The 22,786-nt window shown below is 31.5% G+C and overlaps 1 protein-coding gene across 1 annotated transcript in view; it reads left to right on the forward strand.

The window, feature by feature from the left end:
* Positions 1 to 11,956: 11,956 nt before the first annotated feature.
* LOC139504118 (transient receptor potential cation channel subfamily M member-like 2) overlaps positions 11,957 to 22,786 on the forward strand; it is a 92,221-nt gene continuing 81,391 nt past the window's right edge. The window contains exons 1-7 of the mRNA XM_071294179.1: positions 11,957 to 11,964; positions 12,822 to 12,879; positions 15,400 to 15,568; positions 15,904 to 16,016; positions 18,462 to 18,534; positions 21,806 to 21,974; positions 22,336 to 22,474. Of these exons, the coding sequence (XP_071150280.1) occupies positions 11,957 to 11,964; positions 12,822 to 12,879; positions 15,400 to 15,568; positions 15,904 to 16,016; positions 18,462 to 18,534; positions 21,806 to 21,974; positions 22,336 to 22,474 (729 nt within the window). The remainder of the gene's footprint in view (positions 11,965 to 12,821; positions 12,880 to 15,399; positions 15,569 to 15,903; positions 16,017 to 18,461; positions 18,535 to 21,805; positions 21,975 to 22,335; positions 22,475 to 22,786) is intronic.

Below are 22,786 nucleotides of genomic sequence, written 5' to 3' on the forward strand. Positions count from 1 at the left end.
TCTTAAAATTACGTCCCAAACATTGATGCAAAATGAAATGAGTTGATGGTCTATCATGTGTCTATCTTCGTCAAATATACAAAATATATTCATTGATTGTGACTTGTATCCTTAATAAATGTCTTCGAATAGGCAAGTCTTTAAAAAATAAAAGTTGATGTTAAGAAAACCTGCAAAACGTGTGTTGCCATTTTTATATGATTTCTATACAAATGTTCATCTATTTTGAAAGAATTTATTCAGTAATATGTCAGAAAATAAAAAAAGATAAATGCATTCTTTTTGTTTTTATTTTATCATTTTAATAAAACGAGCCAAAGTTGTATGCGAACGTTTATTAAAATTTGTGACATAGCCCATTTAGGAACAAGGATCACGGAATCTTAATTATGTTCTTCTTGATAATTTAGCAGAATTGTGTTTCTCATGCTCGTAATTACATACAATTCATATATTTTTTATAAATGAATTGAATCCACTTCTTTATAGTCCTTAGGTCTTATGCATTATACATTTGTCACTACGGCGGTTTTGTTAAAAAAATAAACACAATGATAAAATGAATACACGTTCTTGTAGATTGAGACCATTGAACCGGAAATATTGAATTCGATATTTACAAAAAACACTTGTGTGCAAACAGACATTTAAATCTGTGTTAACAAGTACAAGGTCTTTAAATATTTCTAAATGGCACAAACTTGTAAATAGGGCAAATTAACTTTAATTTATATAGTCTGGTATTATTTAAGAACTATTCATTGAAAAAACATACATTTTTGTCATTTTTTTATTTAAAACAAATGTAGTATTGTAATTGATTTGAAGTTAACCTTAGACACTGAAAAATAACAGATTGCTGAATTTTTACCATGTTTATGCATGTTTAATATTTGTATGTTCTAACTTGATTGTTCTTTCATCAAATATCTGTTTTTGGATTAAGACGCTTAAAATAGGCTGATCTCAGAAAAGTGAGTATAATTTTTTTTTATTTCAAATGAGTGTGGACAACGGTTTCATGTGTTTACTGTGTTTACTGTATACAATGTATCTAATACATCGTACTTTTATTGTAGATCTATGCATCTTCTTATACCCTTTTTTGTTTGGAAGGGGTATCATTTTATTAGGGGAAACCCACTGATACATGTTTTGAAATAATGTGTGTGATTTTATGGGTCAGGTATATATCCATAAATTAATATTAAACAGTAGTTGTCACTTTATATGCGAGTATTAAGTCATTGAACAACTTGAATGCCGAAACATGCACATTTATTATATCATTCAAACATGGGCGGCAGTAATACAATACAAAACGTTCAATATTACGATTTTAAATACTTACTGACATATTACCAATACTGCCGATTGTAAATAAATGTTTGAGATGACTTAATCAAATCTGTTAGGTCAGTTTCTGTTTACCGTTTTCCTGATAGTCACTATCCAACCAAATGCTGCAACCACCTTATATAGCGTAACGGAAGGGATTGTGCCTGATATTCTTATGACGGAGAAATAATCTTTAAATAAGTTTAATTGAGGTCTTGAGCTGGCATGTCAGTTAACTGCTAGTAGTTTGCTGTTATTTATGTATTATTGTCATTTTATTCATTTTCTTTTGTTACATCTCCTGACATCGGACTCGGACTACCCTTGAACTGAATTTAATGTGCGTATTGTTATGCGTTTACTTTACTGCATTGGCTAGAGGTATAAGGGGAAGGTTGAGATCTCATAAACATATTTAACCCCGCCGAAATGTTGCGCCTGTCCCAAGTCAAGAGTATCTGACCTTTGTTAGTCTTGTATGACCTTTAATTTTAGTTTCTTGTCTACAAAAGACTCATCAGTGACGCTCGAAGCCAAAAAAAGTACGAAGTTGAAGAGCATTGATATCCACAATTCCTAAAAGTGTTGCCAAATACAGCTAAGGTAATATATGCATGAGGTAGAAAAGCCTAAGTATTTCAACAAATTCTAAATTTTGTAAACAGTTAATTTATAAATATAACAATATCAATGATAATTTATGTCAGCACAAAAAGTGCTGACTACTAGGCTTGTGATACCCTCGGGGAAGTAAGTCTCCGCCAGCAGTAGCATCGACCTATAAAACACTATTGGGCTTCAACATGTCTACTGCACGACAAAAATTATTAAAAACATCTCAAAAAAGGAATACAACTTTATAAAAAAATTATGTTATAAGAAGCAAAAGAATAGTTAATAAGACTGACGACATCCAACAAAAAACAATTAACACCTGACCCTAGATAGGTAAATACATAAATTTGGCCGCGTCTCACGCACTAACCGAAAGATAGCTCAATGCCAGTTATATCTAATAAATAAACCATGTTTCCAGCACTAATATCTGGATCAGAATTGAAACGGGAATATGTCAAAGAAAAAAACCAGACATTAGAGTAGAAAACAGCCCACCAATGGTCTTCAATTTAGCGCGAAAATTTCACACCTGTAAGCAGTATTCAATTAGTCCCTAAACATAAGCGTAATGGACGTCACACTTAACACAAAAAAAATCAACAAAAAAAACAAACTCAATTAAACACACCAGACAAGAAAGGATAGAGGTACCTGAATTTGTTCAGACGTAAAAATGCGACAGGTTTTAACATGTTTCGATATCTCTACCCTCCTCCTATACATCAAGTTAATATGTAATATGGACAAACACTCAGAAAAACACACAGTGAAAATCAGTTTTCAAAAATCTGAGTTCAATGTAGTAATAGGCAACAGAAGAAGAAAAACAAAACGAAAACGAAAACATAAACTAACAAAAGACTACTAGCAGTTACTGACATGAGTACAAATTGAAAGGATTAAGAGTATATAGTACACATTGAAAGGATTAAGAGTACAGAAACCAGTCTGAAAAAAGCATGACATTGTACAAAGCAAAAATGAATGTTTCAACAAGATGTTTGACTTAACGTGTATAGCCAAAGATATCAGGCTCATTATATTAAACGAATTTTGACTCTTCTTTTCAAATATTAGCTACTTTTTTTTTCTTTTTTTTTGTAATCAGTGGTCTTTCGGTTGGAAAGTGAACGGTGTATACTTTAATTGTGAATTTTTCAGAGTGTTAGTGGTTAATCTATCAATCTTTTTGGTATGTTTGGTGATTTCCGTTATTCCGTCTGATGTATTCTTAAGTCAATGAGAAAGACTTAAACGCCACTTTTTATAACATCTAGTATTATGGCATGATTGCAAATGAGCCACCAATCTATTAAAAATCGACGCATACAAGGTGTGAACAATGACATGTCACCATTTAGCCTCAAACCATGATCAAAAGCAAAACCATTAATGAGCAATATAACCCTTATTGCACAAGCAAGAATAAATTAAATGTGTGCAGCTTTCGTGAGTAATTCAGGAAACCGATACATACAGGGCAATTGGTGTTTTTCAGGCTACATTTTCATTTCTTTTTTTAAACTGTGTTTATCATCAGTTTTATTTACAGTAACAGTTAACGGTATGACATAACAGTACACAACTTCAGTATTTCAATTTACAACTTACCCATAACCTTCAGTATTTCAATTTACAAGTTACACTCAAACACATAAACATTGTTTGTTCTTTTTTTCAGCAGGTTGAGTCACAAACACTTTTTTGCGGTATCCATATAAGCATTTAATATTGGTTGCAATTTCAGATGCAAATTAATGGCTTTTACTTCCCTCTTTGACTATCGTTCTACTGCTCGCATTTTATTACAATTTATAGTATAAGTAATTCCTACAAATTTTATGACTATCCATTAATCAAATACGACCACATATGTTTCTGTTGTTGGTGTGTGTGTACCATTACGCAGACATGCAAAGATTTCAATTTTCAAATTTGTTTGGATTTATTTTTTTCGTATACATTTCTAATGACGAAATTGCAATATGATCGACTCAACAAGTCTGAGATGTTTGATGCAATGCATGTATCACATTTATTTGATTCTGTACAAAACATTTTAATTATTTTTGAACTTATCGAATCTAATTTTTAAAGTATCGTTAAACTTTCGACGAAATAATGCTGGTGCAATTGAAAACTTTAATCTAATTCTACAAAAACAAACATTATTTTATTTTCAGTAACTTCGTTGAAGACGGACGGGGGACTGTGAATAAGTTCTCCAGGTTTGTATAGTTTTTTTTATGAATGAACATATCATTATGAAAATGGTTACCACAGTTCGACGTTGCAAAGTTAAGTGACGATGATGTATTTTTAACATTTCAAAACAGCAACACAGTTAAATATTTATCCATGTAAATTGCCGATCTATTTACAATTTCAAAGTGTTTTATTAAAATTTAAAAATGTAAAAGGGTAGATACAAAGTGATTGTACACTTTATACTTACAAAAGGTATATACTTATTACCTAATTATCTGGAACTGTATAAGGCATTTAAAAAATTTCCACCATACATAAAGATTTTTAAAAAGATTGTGTCAACGACAACAAGGACACATATTTTCTTCAATGATCTGTTTTCATTTAAAACACAACATCACAATATCAAGATATACTATCAATATATAAGTATGAAAGATTGTATTAAATCGACATACCTGACTTCACAATAGTTTGTTCATTGGGTTTTTGTTAACGCATACACAGTAAATAAAATTTAATCTTTTTTTCAACGATAGATAAATGAGTTAAAATGCGTGTTGAATTTCATTTTATGTAAATGTTTTTCACTTTAGAATTAAACTTTATTGAATTATGAAGAGTCTGGTTGTATGTCTAAGTAAATATATTTCAATTTAAATCTTTTTTATTTAAGATTTGTGCTGATGGCTTTGGAAATTTAATTTCGGATGATTTGTTAGAAGGTGAGTACAGTTCGTATCTCAAAATGAATATATGTGTGCGGACAACATACATGTTACTTCATATTTTAAATGATTCATTGTATTTATTTTAGATAAGACCAAAACCACCCTATCCTAAATCACTTAATATAATTGTTTGTTCTGTTTTAACCTTAATGTTTGATTTATCATGCATTTTATAACTTTCAAACTTTTCTAAGGAATAGTGCAAAAGTAAACTTTAACATCGATTATATCGGATTTATCTTGCTGTAAATAATTGCATTGTGTATTCACTTTAATACAATGGTATATTCATTCATTAAATTTAAATTTTTACTATATAATTATGACCTGTTGGATAATTTGGTTAGTTAAATGTATGTACGATTGTTAAAAGAACTAAAAGGCAATGTGCATTCGTTTTATTATTTGTTATTCTATATATTACGCTCTTAAGAGTTATAATGCATAAAACCATTCCAGTCATTGTCATCAATGCGGTTCATTGTTTTGTAGAGAATAGGTCGCAAAAAGGTGCAATTACCTGTACAAAAGAATACAAGTTAGGAATGAACATGAATTATCAAACACTTCAAAACGAAAGTATGAGAATTGAAAGGGAGCATATCATTCCCAAGAATAGATTTAAACAAACAACAAATAAAATTCTTACAACAGAAAATCATTTTGATATTTAATTATTTAATTATAAAAAAGGTGCTATTACCTGTACAAAAGAATACAAGTTAGGAATGAACAGGAATTATCAAACACTTCAAAACGAAAGTATGAGAATTGAAAGGGAGCATATCATTCCTAAGAATAGATTTAAACAAACAACAAATAAAATTCTTACAACAAAAAATCTTTTTTATATTTAATTTTCCAAATTTCTTATTGAATATTTGAAATAAATTGGTAGCCAAAACTCAGTTATCTAAATGATATTTAAGAACTTCTTGTGTATTTTTCGATCTCAAATCCAATCATCCTAAAGATTAATCAGGTTTGATATTATGTTTTACTGTTGAACCGCTTTAGGCAATATCAATTCCCGCTTTTAATATCGGTAATGGGAAAAACAATTGGTGCATGTGGTGCAGACAGTGCAAATCATTACATGAAAGAAGCTTAATTCTACAATAATTCAAAAATATACTAGCATATGAGTATACAAGCAAACAAATAATAACTTAAACCAGTGAATAATCTTAGGGTTTCTCATCAGGTGTAACCTAAACAGGTACCGCTTTCCACCATACGGGGAATAAATATATTTTAGAATTTTGTCTTACCAGTGACTGACAAATTTCCGATTTCTATGCTTTCTTATCACAAGATTATTTATACATGTCTGAGTACAGACACATATTTCTTATAATGACTAATTTTGAAATGTATGAACAAATAACCGAATTTAGCTTTGCCTTTCAAATCCATCTGTCAAGTTGACAACTGTGTTGTATAGTTTGATCAATGTTGTATTGTGACACAACTGTCTCAGGTCAGGGGAGTGTTGGCGCCTTGAAACGAGTTTAACCCCACCACATTCTGAATCTGCCAGTCCTAAGTAATGCAGGAGCCTATACATCAGGGGTTGCCGTTTGTTGCTGTATAACATATTTACTTTTCGTTCATTATTTTGTTAATAAAACAGGCCGTTAGTTTTTTTGTTTGCATTGTTTTACATTTGTCATTTCAGTGCCTTTTATAGCTGACTATGCGGTATGGGATCTGCTCATTGTTGAAGGCCGTACAGTGACCTATAGTTGATAATTTCTGTGTCATTTGGTTTCTTGTACAGAGTTGTCTAATTGGCTAACATGCCACATATTTTGTTTTTATCTCATCTGGTCTAAAGGACCAAGTGAACTTTTTCATCACTTGGCGTCCGTCGTCCGTCGTCGTCGTCCGTCGTCGTCATCATTAACTTTTTACATTTTGAACTTCTTCTAAAGAACCACAGAATGGAATGAAACCAAACAAGGCATGGATGTTTCTGATGAGATACTGACCAAGTGTTGTTACTTTTTAGCCGATCCATCATCCCAGATGGCCGCCAGCGGGGGACTTAGTTTAACATAGGACCCTATGAGAAATGCATTAAAATGACTTATTTCAGAGAACCAATGAGTGGAATGAAACCAAGCATAGCATGATTGTTCCTTATGAGGTGGTGACTAAATGTTGCTACTTTGTATCCGATCCATGATCCAGGATGGCCGCCACCAGGGGCCTTAGTTTAACTTAGGACCCTATGTGAAATGCATACAAATGACTTCTTTTAGAGAACCACTAAATTGAATTAAACCAAACATAGCATGAATGTTCCTTATGAGGTGGTGACCAAGTGTTGTTATTTTGTAGCCGATCCATCTTCCAAGATGGCCGCCAGCGGGGGACTTAGTCTAACATAGGACCCTATGGGAAATGCATAAAAATGCCTTCTTTTAGAGAACCACTAAATTGAATGAAACCAAACATAGCATGAACGTTCCTTATGAGGTGATGACCAAGTGTTGTTACTTTGTAGCCGATCCATCATCCATGATGGCCGCCAGCGGGGGACTTAGTTTAACATAGGACCCTATTGGAAATGCAAACAAATGACTTGTTTTCGAGAACCACTTAATGGAATGAAACCAAACATGGTATGAATGTTCCTCATGAGGTGGGGACCAAGTGTTTTTACTTTGTAGTCGATCCAACATCCAAGATGGCCGCCAGCGGGGGACTTAGTTTAACAAAGGACCCTTAGGGAAATGCAAACAAATTACTTCTCTTAGAGAACCACTGAATGAAATGAAATCAAACATAGCATGAATGTTCCTTTTGAAGTGATGACTAAATTTTGATACTTTGTAGCCGATCCATGATCAAAGATGGCCGCCAGCGGGGGACTTAGTTTATTATAGGACCCTATGGGAAATGCATACAAATGACTTATTTTAATTGAATGAAACCAAACATAGCATGAATGTTCCTTAAGAGGTGGTGACCAAGTGTTGTTACTTTGTAGCCGATCCATCATCTAAGATGGCCACCAGCGGGACACTTAGTTTAACATAGGACCCTATGGGAAATTCAAAAAATTACTTCTTTTAGAAAACCACTAAATTGAATGAAACCAAACATAGCATGAATGTTCCTCATGAGGTGGTGACCATGTGTTGTTACTTTGTAGCCGATCCATCATTCAAGATGTCCGCCAGCTTGGGACTAAGTTTAACAAAGGACCCTATTGGAAATTCATACACATTTTTCCTTTTAAAGAACCACTGAATTGGAAAAAACAAACTCGTTTGTTCCTTTACTTTTGAGGTGCTAACAAAGTGTTGTTTACTTTGTAGCCAAATTTTATCTTTTTTTTAATGATTTCAAATAAACAAGTAAAGTCAGGTGAGCGATATATGCTCTTGAGAGCCTCTAGTTATATATTTACCACAGATATATATATATAAAAAAGTGCACATTGTAATTCGCAACAAATCTAGATTACATGTTTATGGAAACTGTTGGAAAACATAATACTATTTATCACTTAATCTTTTTTGACTTCCTGTTTCACAATTTCATCGTTACACCAGGTTTAACAGTCCATAAATAGAGAGGACAAAAGGTAACAACCCAAAGGTAGTAATAACATTATATGTGCCATATTTTTCTGCTCAAACCGAAATCCGGCAAATTGTATTATATTAAACACAAACCGACTAACAGTAATAACATTCTAGAAAGGAAAGTTCATAAGCACTTATATCTTATGTAAAGGTCAAAACATAGGACTGTACGGCATATTTAAACATTTCTATGCTCAGAACTTATAAACTTATACTAAAATTGTACTACGTTCCCCTTACGTTGGGTTTTCTTTAGAATGAAATTTTCGCCGCTATCATGTGTATTGATACTGGTAACATTCCCAAGCTATGTCTCTATGAGATGAAACATATAGATCATATCTGCGAATCAGTACATTAACAAATTAAAATATTTATGAGTATTATATATTACCCTAAATGAGGCGTGGTTTGTGAAACAAATGTATTTACAAAGTGCAACCTTAATGTTAATAAATTGAACGGTATTTTCAGAATATCTGTGATTGAAATTGAAGTATGACATCAGTGGCTGACCGGTCTACCTCCTATGGAACAGAAACGCATCTCCCAGGACAAATTTGGGAAAACGGACGTATGAAGGAATGTCAAGAGGATGTCAAAAATAAAAGAGAGGTAATTAGATTGAAGAATGAAAATTTGCATCCTATTTGAAACTTTATGATCGTATAGAGAGTAACTTAACATATATGGCATCCTCTTCAAATGTACTTTGGTGGATAGTTGTTTCATAGTCAATCATACCACATCTCCTTTTTTATTAGTGTAGCATTACTTCGTGGACATGGTTTGATAGTTTACAAGTGAAGTAACAATATGTATTTACAATCAGTAAAGGCTTCTTCATATCTCATAAAACAAATTCAACGTATCCTTGCATATGTGAACACAATATTTGACACAGTCTAGATATGCAACCAAAATGTCAATATCTTCTAGAAAATAAAACTCGAGATACATGTATGTGTAACCATCACCAAATTACTTATAAATTAAAGGTGACAATTATTATTTCAACAGTTTTGGTTGTTTTCTTTTTCAGTGAGTATTATACGTGAGTTAAATTATAATATCATAAGAGAGAATTTAATAGAACGACAGGGATTAGGAGCAATGGATTCTGGCTCTATATACACATCAATTATAGTGTTCAGTCAATCGAACTGATGGTGCGAACGTCTATATGAGATCATTGTCTTTATAAGATAAGACATTTTTATTTTTCGAAGTCATTCTTTTAATGATGTTTTTTCACTAATATTAAATACTATAGTACAAATCATTATGTTCAGTCAATAGAACTGATGGTGAGAAAGTTTATATGACATCCTTAGTTTTTATTGTAGCTACCACTTTTTATTTTACAAAGCCATTTATCAATGGTTTTTTTCTAATATTAAGATCTCTACGAACACTACATCGTGATATTTACTCTTCTGAGTCAAGAACACCGCACACGCTTATCTTCAATAAAATATGAATGTTTTGATAATTAACGGAATTGTTGTTGATGGTATTTGTTACGTCATTGGTAGTCACTCGGTATGTGTGCATCTAGCAATCGGATTGTATACTTTAAACGTTCCTGTTGCATGCCAGTTTAGATATGAGGATTTGACGTACGACTTTTTTGCACTGTTGGTTACATTTTGTTAACCCTTGATTTTATATTTTACTTAAGAAGGATGTACTTAGGTGAGGTTTAGTGATTTGTGTCAAATTTCCGGACTACTTATTTTTTTCCTTCAATATAGGGTAAAATATTTCGCCCCATAACACCCATTTTTCATTTCATTTAAAACTTCAATAGCTCATATAAGGTCATTTACTAAAATTTAAGAAGGTTCTAGGTTTCTTTTTTTTTCAATTTGAGACCCAAATAATACCAATGCAAATATAAGGTAAAAGTCCGAGTCAGCCGTTTTCCGAAGAGGAGTTCCATAACCTATCAATATTTTTAACTTATATTGTTCATTAACTAATGTTCTTGCGACAAATAGTATCAATTTAAAATTCTAGATTTTTTAATTTTACACATTCAAGTACATCCATACGGCATAATGTTGTATAAACTTATTTTAACACCAACGACAAAAACTGTTTTGCTGATCTCTTTGTTAAATTTACTATCAACTACAATATGTTTTTACTGGCGTCTCTGTCAGATTTGTTTATTGGATAGTTTGATTTTGTTTTTATCAGTTGTGTTGTCTTTCAATGTTGCCAGTGATGTTTGTTCACCAGTTTCTATGGGAACTAAATCTATTAACTGTTTGCTATATGCCGATGATTTATTGTTGATGTCAGAAACTAAAGAGGGTCTTCAAAATAGCATGAATAAAGTGTTTGAATATTGTAATGAGTGGGGACTTGGCATCAACTATCGGAAATCAAAAGTACTTATATTCAATAAGGGAAGTAGAATTCCTAAAGTTAATTTCTACATTGGTGAATCAGAAATAGAAATTGTAAAACAATACAAGTATCTTGGTGTTATATTTACTGCAAATGGTAGTTTTAATAATGCGCTAAAGGACCTATATACCCGAGGCCAAAAAGCTTTTTTCAAAATAACTAATGTATTTAAAAATATGTCTTGTGATGCAGAAAATTTTTTGTATGTATTTGACCATACTGTCAAACCTGTACTTTTATATGCATCCGAGATAGTGGGGATGTTTAAACCCTCTTTAGATGATAACTTATTTGAAAAAGTTTATAAATATCTCCCATTGGAGAAACTTAATTTGTCTTTATGTAGATATATTTTATCAGTTAATAAAAAGACAAGCAAACTGGCCTTGTATGGTGAATTAGGTCGATATCCAATTTATATTGATATTGTTTCGTCTATGTTAAAATATTGGACTAGACTTGAAAATGATAAAACAGGTGATAAACTTTTATCTCATGCACTTGCAGAGAATCTACTCATGATTGAAAATAATCAAAATTGCTGGTTAAGCTCAATAAAAAATATTCTCAAGAAATTTAATATGTTCAACTCTAATGAGTCAGAATTAACTCAATTACATGTTTCTATGAAAAATGGTGATATCCAAAGGATAATAAAATCTACTAAAAGTAAGTTTGAATCTAGATGGTTTCAACAACTTCAAACCAGTGAGAAACTGAGAACATATAGAACTTTCAAAAACATTTTCAAATTTGAAAATTATCTTGTTAATATTTGTAACGAAAATGATAAATATAACATGAGTAGATATAGAACCAGCAATCATAGACTGCAAATTGAATTGGGTAGATATACAATACCAAAAACACCTGTTAATGACAGAACATGTAAGAACTGTTCCTCTTGTGAAGTAGAAGATGAAAAACACATTTTATTAGATTGCCAATAATATTTTATTATTAGGCAAACCTATATAGACATTTGCTATAATAAGAATAGTTCAAAACTGAACACAGATAACAAATTTATTTGGCTTATGAGTAATGAACATGCCAATGTATGTAGAAATATATCTAGATTTCTAAGTTTGAGTATATTTTACAAAACTGATAGCAAAGCAACAGAAAAATTATCATCTTAGTGTTCTGTCATATATATATATATTTATTTGTTGTATGGATATGGTAACTTAATAGAGTATTTACATAAGAACAGGGTTGTCTCCCTTGATATTTATCATACCATATAATATAATATTTCCTTTTTTATGTGTGTATTAGATCTCTTTGTCAGCTATAACTCTTTCTCAATATTTATGTACATATGCATTTATATTGTTCATTTTATGCTCTTTGTGAGTTTTCTTGAATAAATAATTTGAATTTGTTAACACATGCATTTTTATTATGGGCTGCTGGATCAACATTATTTTCAAATTAACCTAGTATGTCTATTTTGATTGCACACCCAATGTTGTCAATATAGTGAAAACAAACAAACGACATTAGTCGGAATTTTGGATACCTATAAAACTAGCTCACTCTATTATTTTTCTTTGAAAACGCCTGTATCAAGTCAGGAATATGCCAGTTGTTCTTTTTGTTAGTATATTCTAATTTTTGATTTCGTCAAGTTTTATGGACTTCCGCCTTTTTGATTTACCTTGGAGTTCGGTATTTTTGTTTTACATTTGTTAACATGTATATTCACAACTTTTCTAGAATCCCTAAGATTAAGCACTTGACATACGGTATGTTCTTTGTGGTATTGTTGACAACCCCAGTGTATTTATTTGCTTAATGTAATTTTTTTTTTCGTTCAACTTGGTTCGAACATTTTTAGAACATATGCTTGTATTTTCTTCATGTAAGCATGCGTGTCATAGGTATTACGATAATAGTTTTCTGGTTTTAGGGAAAAACTTCAGGAAAAATCCGGTTACAGTCTGCAGAACACATCGAATTGTCCACTCGTATGTATCTATATATAAAACAAATGATTTTGACTCATCAATATGTGATGCATCAAAGCAATAGACCAATCTTATTAGTAGAATTGTGGCTTATGGGCAAAATATATCATCATAAAACAAGTGTACCGAAAACAAGCCGTCATCGGGTGGAAAATGGAAAAGCTTATTTTTAATGTAGAATATTTGATCATATTAGAGATGGCGTCGATTATACCTTCTATTCTTCTCAACTCAAATCATTGTTCGAACCAAATTCACATGCGCGTCAAAATATCTGACATGTGCAATCGAATAGGAGTGGTAACATATAGATTAATCAAAGTTTTCGACGGAAATAAATGATTATATATAGTCACATCACCGGATTCGTAATAATATGTTAACCGTTCGAAATATACACTGCTTTTTTAAGTCATTTCTCAGACTATTCCATTTCTAAAGACACGAACGATGTGACGATGTTTAACAGAAACAACCGCATCAAATAAAGAAACGGTATCTATTAAAAGTACAACTTGATAGTGTTGTGATGTATATTGATTATAATACGTTTCCATGAAATGTATGTAAATGTATGCATCTATTGAGTCTCTTGAATGTTTCTAAAAGATTTTCACTGTATGTTCTAGTTCAAAATACGATGAGAAGGCTTAATAATTATACGAATTTAATTTTTTTCTTGTTATAAAATTAAATGTCTTTGTCTCTCTAAATGAAGGTGTTGTCAAAAAGGAGACTTTTTATTGGTTGATCGGCTATTATTCTAAACAAGAAACCTGCTAAGACAATAGCAACAATCCCGGCAGTATTTAGGATCCATAAATTCATTTATGCTTTTCATAAATATCTTTCTGATCCCGCCAATGTAACACGGTTAAAACAACGATATACATGTACAGAGAGACATACAGGAGCTTGTTCGCTCTAAATAAAACCCAACACAATTGTATGTCGAAAATGAGCATTTAGTATAAAATGCCAATATCAAACAAGAGAACACAAGTACAAAATTATATCAAATTTTTTTTTTATGAATATCAAAATATCAAAATTATTCATGTAACCAATATGGTAAAACCATGAATATGACTAGACTGTAAATAGCGATTGGTTCATCTGATATAATTAGAGCAAAGGATGGGCATAAAAAGCTGTTTGAATTTAAATGTCTTAACATGAAAAGTTAGCAGCCCCAACCGAATGTATGCCTCTGGTAATACATACGAATAACTCAGTTTCTATGAACAAGTAAGATAAACGTAAAATACTAAAGACTATAAACTACTGTAAACAAAACACAAATATTTTTACACCATCTACTTAGCCATGCAATGTCCTACAACAATGCACATATCAATCATAATAACGGTAAACATTGTCTCAAAAATAGATGTTAATGTCAACCGTAGAAGTAATGGACGGATGTAATCGGAGTTTTTTAATAATCAACGATATTGATTATACTATACCAGAATATAGTGAATAGTAGATAAACAAATATCGAGTGCATTTTTGTAAATCTTTCTTTATATCTTTCTTTCTCTATTTGTTTTCTTTTTTTTTCTTTATTTTTATTTTTATATGGTATATGTATTTATTTACCTATTAGTCTATTTTCAATTCTAAAATCTGAAAACATTTTTTGCTCATTCTGTGGTCTTATCAGATTTGTGACTCATACAACTCACGTTGGACCAAAACAATGGTTCGTTGTGCACACAAACAAATGTAGAAAGCATAACTGTTTGCAAATTTAACAGACTGAATAGGAAAAATGAAAGTTGATTGGTTGAACATTTCCAAATTCTGAACTCATTGACCAATTAGAAATATGCAAACCCTTATGTGAATGACTGATGGTAACAGATTATTGAAAGCAATACGAAGGTTTTTCGATAGAGGTTCAACTGGGATAATGGGCTGGACATTTAAAGTGCCATTGAAAAATTATGGCATATTGGATTGGAACAGACATTAACCTTGTCAACAGGCCATTTAACGACACCTTAAATAGTTGTTGCAGTACTTTTTAACGTGCAGAGATCGTAGCATGGTATAATGGACGAACAGTTGTTCGTTCGAAACCTAACATAATTAAAAAAATAGATAGCATCTTCGAGAAGAACACAATTTAAAACATAAATTACCAATGATTGGAGAAGACCACAATTTATAGCATAGATTCACGTATCTTGACGTAGAAAACAATATATATCATAGATTACCGTATCAGTCCACCGTTTTTTCAAGAACTAAGTAAAATAGTATCTCTTAATGCGACACACACACATATCGTATTGGTTGAGTGTTGGTGATTTTGACCGTAACATTGGGTAGTGTCTAATTCAAGCGTAAAACAAATTTATACGCCCATGTCATTACCCTAACAGTCATTTCTAGCCAAAAATAGAACGTGAAGTTAAAGTGTTTTTTTTTTTTTTTACAAAAGTGTATTGTTATTAATTATCATGATTATAGTCAGTTATATACGATAGAAAATAATTTTCTTTTTTTTTTCAGTGTGATCGATTGCTCAAGGTTACGAAAACCAAACAGTCATTGGGAAATTGTGAAAAAGAAAAACCAGTTGCAGTTCTGTCTATCATAGGAGAGGCTAAAAAGTATCTGCCTAATGAGACGATTAAAACTCAACTTAAGAGTGGTCTGCTTGAATTAATGAATACAACATGTAAGCAAACATATTGTATAATTCATTTTCTTTCTTTTACTTTGTATATAATATGTCACTTCAAATCTCAATTCGATTCACTCATTCGTTTGAGAAGCAAAAATAAATTTTGTTCATACATTTTAGAAAAATGAATATGGCGTGCTGTATTAAGTTTGAATTATAAAAAACAGTGCTTTGATTTTGTAAATTTTACAAATAAAACGCAAGGCCATATTGAACGAATTTACATTTATGGGATTACTCAATATAACACTTATAGTCTTAACTGATGTACAAATTACTATATAATTATTTCAGTACAATTATATTCATCATTATTTGGTTACTTTCAGATATTTGGATAATTACTGAAGGACAAGATACCTGCATTGGGCAGATTGTTGAAGAAGTGATTCGAGAAAACACAGACAAAAGTCAATCCTGTTGTTTCCATAAGGATGATATTGTAAGGGACATTTGAAAGACACTAAAGATTTAGTCATAATTTTCAATACACACTAGAGTAGCTTATAAAACTAATATTGTGTTTAAAACATACTAGAACTTTTTTTCAAAACAGACTAAAACATTGTGAAAACAGTTATTACCTGTATTTATGTAAATGCTCTTTTGTTCCCACATTGGAAATTTCCTGGCGGAAAGAAATAGCAAGCCGAATATTTCCAGAGGGACTTATTAACTAGTTACTTTGTATTTCCCCTGGTTTAAAAGTTCCAACGGAACATATCAACTAGTTAGAAAGTTTATTTTTGCCAAATTAATCATAACCGAAACTAACAAACTAGTCCAAAAGTACGAATTGAACTTATCAACCAGTCACAAAGTTCTATTTGGAGAATTGATGCAAAAAATGCGCAACATATTATATTTGAACCTTTCAAAGGGTAACCAAGATACTGATTACAAAAGTCAAAGTCCGCAACTTATCAACTAGGTACATAGTTCTTCTTTGGAAAATTAGTCAAAACCAAACTAACAAACTAGACAAAAAGTTGCAACGGAACATATCAACCAGTCCGCACAAAGTTCCATTTGAAGAATGGATGCAAAGTAAAATAACGGAATAAGTTCTAATTTATTGTTAAACATTAATCTGAAATTGATATTTTTAAAAGTACCCAAATCAGGAGGGGGTATTCTACCCTGTCTTGAGGGTACTATGAATACTAAATTTGCATGATAATGCAACTTCTTTGTTTTATGTGAGCTATTATATGTATATACAACTTAAATTTTGCTAACTGGTTGTTCTGTTCAGCCAGAACTATTCAACTAGTTACATTGTTTGAAATAACTAGTTGCAAAGTTCCGCCGGAACAACGTAACTGAAAACAGTCAATTCACTTCCCAATTTTTACTTTAAATCTTCTATAGTTCATCAAATGTTTAGCACTTTCTATTTTGTACCTGCAAATGTCGAGAAAAAATAACATTTAGATATTATCATCATGGAACGATAGTTAGAACTATGTTTTGAATTTTGTGCCATTTGAAAGTCAAATTATTCGTGAAATGAAATGCATTCGTTCAATTAAGTACAAATACTGTCATGTTGGTCTCTTGTGGACAGTTGTCTCATCGGCAATCATACCACATCTTCATTTATATATTAAAAACATTTTAATAGTGTAGTGCGGCGAAAGATAACAAAAGGACATTCAAACTCGTAATTATACAATAAACTGAAAACGCCATGGCTAAAAACGAAAAAAGACCAATACACAAAAAAACAGTACACAAAAAGTACACACTCACAGCATAGAAAACAAAAGACTGTGGGTGACCTTGTAAATACAAATTGATGTTTAATCTAGTTGGTTTGTCACAATCGGGTAAAAGGGGACGGGATTGTAATGACAATTTAAAAATATTCCTCGTCATCTATGAACCAGATATTCCATAACGGTCAACAAACTGGTATCCCTAAAATGTACAAAGGGAGGATTACAACTGTTCTAATCTGAACTCTTTGATTGATTGCTTCTATGATAATAAATAAAAGCCCTGTAATATCGTATCACCTGGGAGATATAAACTCCGTATGTGGGTGCTGCTGGGATGTTGCGACTTGAAATTGAAAATGAAATTCACGATATAGAAACTGAAATCATCTTTTGTTCTCAACAGACCCTCATTGTTAATGTCAAGATGTAAGTCAACATATGAGACAGACTTAACTGTATCTGTTGTATTCTTTATCTGAAGTTCGATGGGATAAATTAGTTTAAAATTGTCACCAAATTATAGTTAGTTATTGAGAGAACATCATCTATATAGTGGAAAGTGATGTTGAAGGATACATCTATCTTCTTTTCTTTCTTCTTACGAAGTCCATGTACAAACAAGTCAGCCTTATACGATTAAAGGATCAAGTCGGTAAAAAGGTCACGGTTGGTTTCCATGGAAATGCCGATTGTTTGTTGAAAAACACGTCCTCCAAACGTAACAACATGAACAAATATGTTCTATACTAGGAAATAAAGCATATTTATAATGTCGGTTTCAGAGAATGTTTTGTTTGAACCTGATTGATTTTTTACAGTCAGGGTTCTGTTTCCACAATGTTCCAGTAAGAAACCTTTTAACTAATTTTCTATTTTATATATTAATGTTAGTAGCAGACCATTGATGGTCCCTGTTCGATGTTTTACAATGATCAAAGAATTAATTAAGGCGATATAAGACATATTGTATGGACTAGTGTCTTTTTAGGAGGACTATAGTTTGTATAAGTTATTTGTGTGTGTTATTGATTTGCTTTGTCATGAAGGTATGCACCATAATGAAACTTAGTGCTAGTATACCTGGTTTTAGATTGGCTAAAACATTGGATTTATATCATTTTTTTTTATTATACTCATTAATGAACGCATTAGTTCAAAATTTGTAGGCACGAACCAGTAATAAAGATCGAATCATAATACTTCAACCCCACAAAGGTAACTTAGAGGTTTGCATTAAAGGTAAGGCACCATTTTTTAATATAAAAATAAGATGTGGTATGATTTCCAGCGAGACAACTCTCCACAAGATACCAAGTAATACAGACATTAACCACTATAGGTCACCGTACGGCCTTTAACAATGACCAAAACCTATACCGCTTAGTCAGCAATAAAAGGCCCGAAAATGACAAATGAAAAGCAATTCAAACTAACGGCATAATTTAGCAACAAACGACAAACACTGAATTACAGGCTCCTGACTTGGGATAGGCACATACAGAATATAGCGAGAAGATGTTTGAAGGTGCCAACCCTTCTAGCCTGGGAGAGTTGGTGTAACAGTACGACATAAAATCAAACTATAAAGATTAGTTGAAAAAGCGTCACTTATAAAATGGACAAAAAGACAGAATGGACGTTGCATGGTACTTACAAAATGTAAATATCCCCACAACAAATAGACACATCAAACAGATTTGGAATTACTTGCAATTACTGGCAGCTAGTTCAAAGCCAGATATAGGTATCGGCAGATTGTAGAGCCAAGAATGTACAAATGTATATAAAATAAATATTTAGTTTGACTTCAATTAATTCCAAAATGTCACAACAGACACAGGCGTTGCGAACGAGTTGTGATTTCTAAACACCATAAAATGATGCAAAGGAATATCACCGTACAAGAGCTAATTTAACAATAGGGAACGAAACATGTATTGAGTTAGCTTTCGACACTTGCAATTTCTAATAAATGAGAGATATCAATAAATGAATGTAAACACAGTAGATGTTTTGATATAAAAATTACTGAAATAATGAACTCATGAACATGACTATATTATTTTAAGTAGAGACTTTAAGAATGCCATGCATTTTAGTAAAGAAAACATTTCAAAAGTGAAACTGCAATTAAGAAATGAGACATAGTAATAATTATGTGTATACTACTTCAATTTGATAGGAACGATTCAATTTTGATGTTCTGATAGTGAAGAGGTAAGATGAGGGAATTTAGTATTTTAATATGTTTTTGTTCGATGATCTTGTGAGTTATGATTATATACCGTTTAAAACGGTGTAAAATCATTTTTGTTTTTTTTTTCTTTAACGTTTAACTTTAGCATGTTTAAATGCAGATGGAAACTAACAAATACATGAAAATTAACATTTAGATAAACACTATCAAGCATTACTTTGAATGATTGTACTACTTCGATTACACAAAATATGTTACTCTGAGTTATAGCGAAGTTTTAGTCGGTACTGATCTGATTTGAAACAAAGTTTATTTGTATTTGTCCTTTTAAAAAAAATAAAAATCATTAAGAAACTGAAATTAACTTCGCTACTATTTTTATGTAGGTACGTTTTGGTAATACAGTTCTTCAATTGTTTCGGTTCTTGTACATCATTGGTTTTAAATTATTAGGCTTTTAACATTCATTTATTAAGTTTTATTAATTGTAATACATTTTTTTTTGCACGGAACGGATGAAATGTAACGTAATTTATATATAATTCTATTTTCCATTACTGAAAGTTTATCATTAGCTATATAGCATTTAACATGTTCTGTGTAATAATATATATTTTTGGATATATTTTGTAATAATTTCTCTGGAAAGGTAATAAATCACTAAGAACATTTAACTTAATAAATCATATTGTTGTAAACTATGTGCTGATCTTAAAGGCGTATAAGTTTTAGCTAATAATAGATTTTCGACTTTGGAACCTAGAAACATGTATCTGCCTGCTAGAACGAATGTTTGTTGTATACACTAACAGTAATTTTCACGCATCCACACACATTATAATCTTCTTGAAAGACACATATTTGGGATGTTGATAGTATGGATAAAAATACCATAAAATTATTCGCTATTTATAGTTCGAAAACTTCAGTTAAAGGCGGTTGATAACATTTATACTTTTAAAGTACTAAACAGCTTTGATACTGGCTGTTTCCACACGATGTACATGCCTAGACTAAGATACTTGTGATGACGGAATCCTGAGCATCATAGAGGATATATGCATTTTGCAACAATTGACATGCATGGGCAGTGACAAATACTTGAACTATATATATTCAATAAGATTATGAGGAAATAAAGTTTATTTGTCAAAAATATATAACCAGTCATGTATACAGTCTATATTTTTTTCTAAATAAGAAGTTAAGCATCTTAATGCCAGCTGTATTAAATACAGTGCAAAGCTTTGGCGTTTTGTACAGAAATCGGAGGAAATAATTAAAAACTACGTCGAGTAACGTTACCATTACTAAACATAACACTGTGGGTAACGTCATAAAAAAAGACCAATCATTCAATCTAGCGTCGTCCATAACATATTTGCGTTGCTTTATGCGTTATTTATATACATTAAATGAAGATTTACACGATTTGAATAGTTTATGGTGTTTATCAATGTTACATATGCCAATCAATTTGTTAGCAGGTGTCTGCAGTGACATTATTGATTTCAACGATCGTAATATATAAATCATTGATAAATTTAAAAAGTCTGGGATTTTTTATCCATAAATTGCTTAAAACCTCTAGTAAATTCTGTATTAGGTAAAGAGTTGATATCAAGTCTTTGACTTTGGACAACTTATTACAAAAAGGACATACTATCCTTACTTTTACGGTGATGTTGTTTATAGAGGTCTTCAGTGTCAAGAATTTGCCGCTATTATTTAACGCATTGTAACTAACATTACCTTTGTAACGTCAATGCGTTCATGACGTTATTGTACATTTACAAACAAGTAGTAATTATATACAATTAGAATTGTTCACACATATTCTGTATACACAAGCGAAGTACTGCCAACTAAAGCCAAACAGTCAGTTAGATATGCAAATCTGCGTAAACTTGTCGATCAAATAAATATTTCTATTCTTAAAGGCTATCAGTTTAACCTGGTACCTTTGATAACTATTAACACTGTTACATATCTAATACGAAGATTCAACATTGTTTTTAATTTGACAAACATTGATCACTAAATTTTAACATAACTGAATTAAAAAGATAGTTTTTCTGCCAAACGTCGGGAATACGTCCGGGCACCACGTCTTCCTCCACCCCAAAAATAGCCAATAATGCAGAAAGAGACATTAAACACAAAACTCAATCAGGCAATTTTTTTTGTATAAACTACTGCTGGCAAATGTATATCTTGCAAAATCGAAAACATATAGATGCTTATACAGTTTATCATTGAATTAAAAGAAGTAAACTTAATGTTAAATTAAATGTCATATATCTTTTACAATAGAACACTTAGAGATCCCGTTGATAGTTATGCTTGTTGGTGGTGAGGAAGACTCGTTTGAAGCCGCTATGGTGAATTTAAAGAGGAGTTTTCCTGTTTTGGTCATAGATGGGTCTGGGAAAGCGGCAGACTTTATATGTAAGGGATTCAGAATGCGTACGAATAACAGCAGGTTAGTGATTTATTTATAAGTATAAATTAGCTTTGAACTGATGTTTCATAACTGGGATTAACTGTGAGTAATCTTTATTGGTATTCTTTGTTTTTCGTAACTATGTAGGTCATTTTTTGTGCTTGATATCAATCTGGCCAGTCAAACTGGTTGCTACCGATTCTTACAGCTTGATCGTTTATTGTGCTGTTAAATCACTGTCCTGAACACAAGACGGGTTACGCGATCGAAACATGTTTAACTGTAGAAGGTATAAGATTTGATGAATCATAAACTAAATCAATTTTGTCTTTATATATGCATGTACATGTTTATTCATAAGAATAAATCCATCATCACTATGTCTTTTGTATATTTATAGTGAGGAATTTAAATCTGAATTGATAGAGGCAGCAAAAATGCTTTATGGTTCAAAAAATGAGGAGGCGAATAGAATACAAACTAAATGTGAGGTGTTAATAACGCAACTACAGGATGAAATGGCGGGGAATTCAAAATCGGTATGCATTATATATCAAGTATGTCCGCTAAAAACACATACCCGATACTATCTTAAAACATGACCTTTTCGATAAGCAGGTGCATAAATAACAATTTGGTTATTTTTAAAATGGAACCTAGGTTTCAACTGTTCTTTAATTTCTTTAAAAAACTTTAGGTTGGTTATTACAAAAAGAACAGCTTTTAAGATAATGTTTCATCTCAAAACAATTTGTCCCGAATTGATATAATCAAAATGCCAATAGTTATCAAAGGTACCAGGATTATAACGTACGTCAAACGCGCGTTTCGTCTACATTAGACTCATCAGT

This window comes from Mytilus edulis, chromosome 14, assembly GCF_963676685.1.
Source record: "Mytilus edulis chromosome 14, xbMytEdul2.2, whole genome shotgun sequence".
NCBI lineage: Eukaryota > Metazoa > Mollusca > Bivalvia > Mytilida > Mytilidae > Mytilus > Mytilus edulis.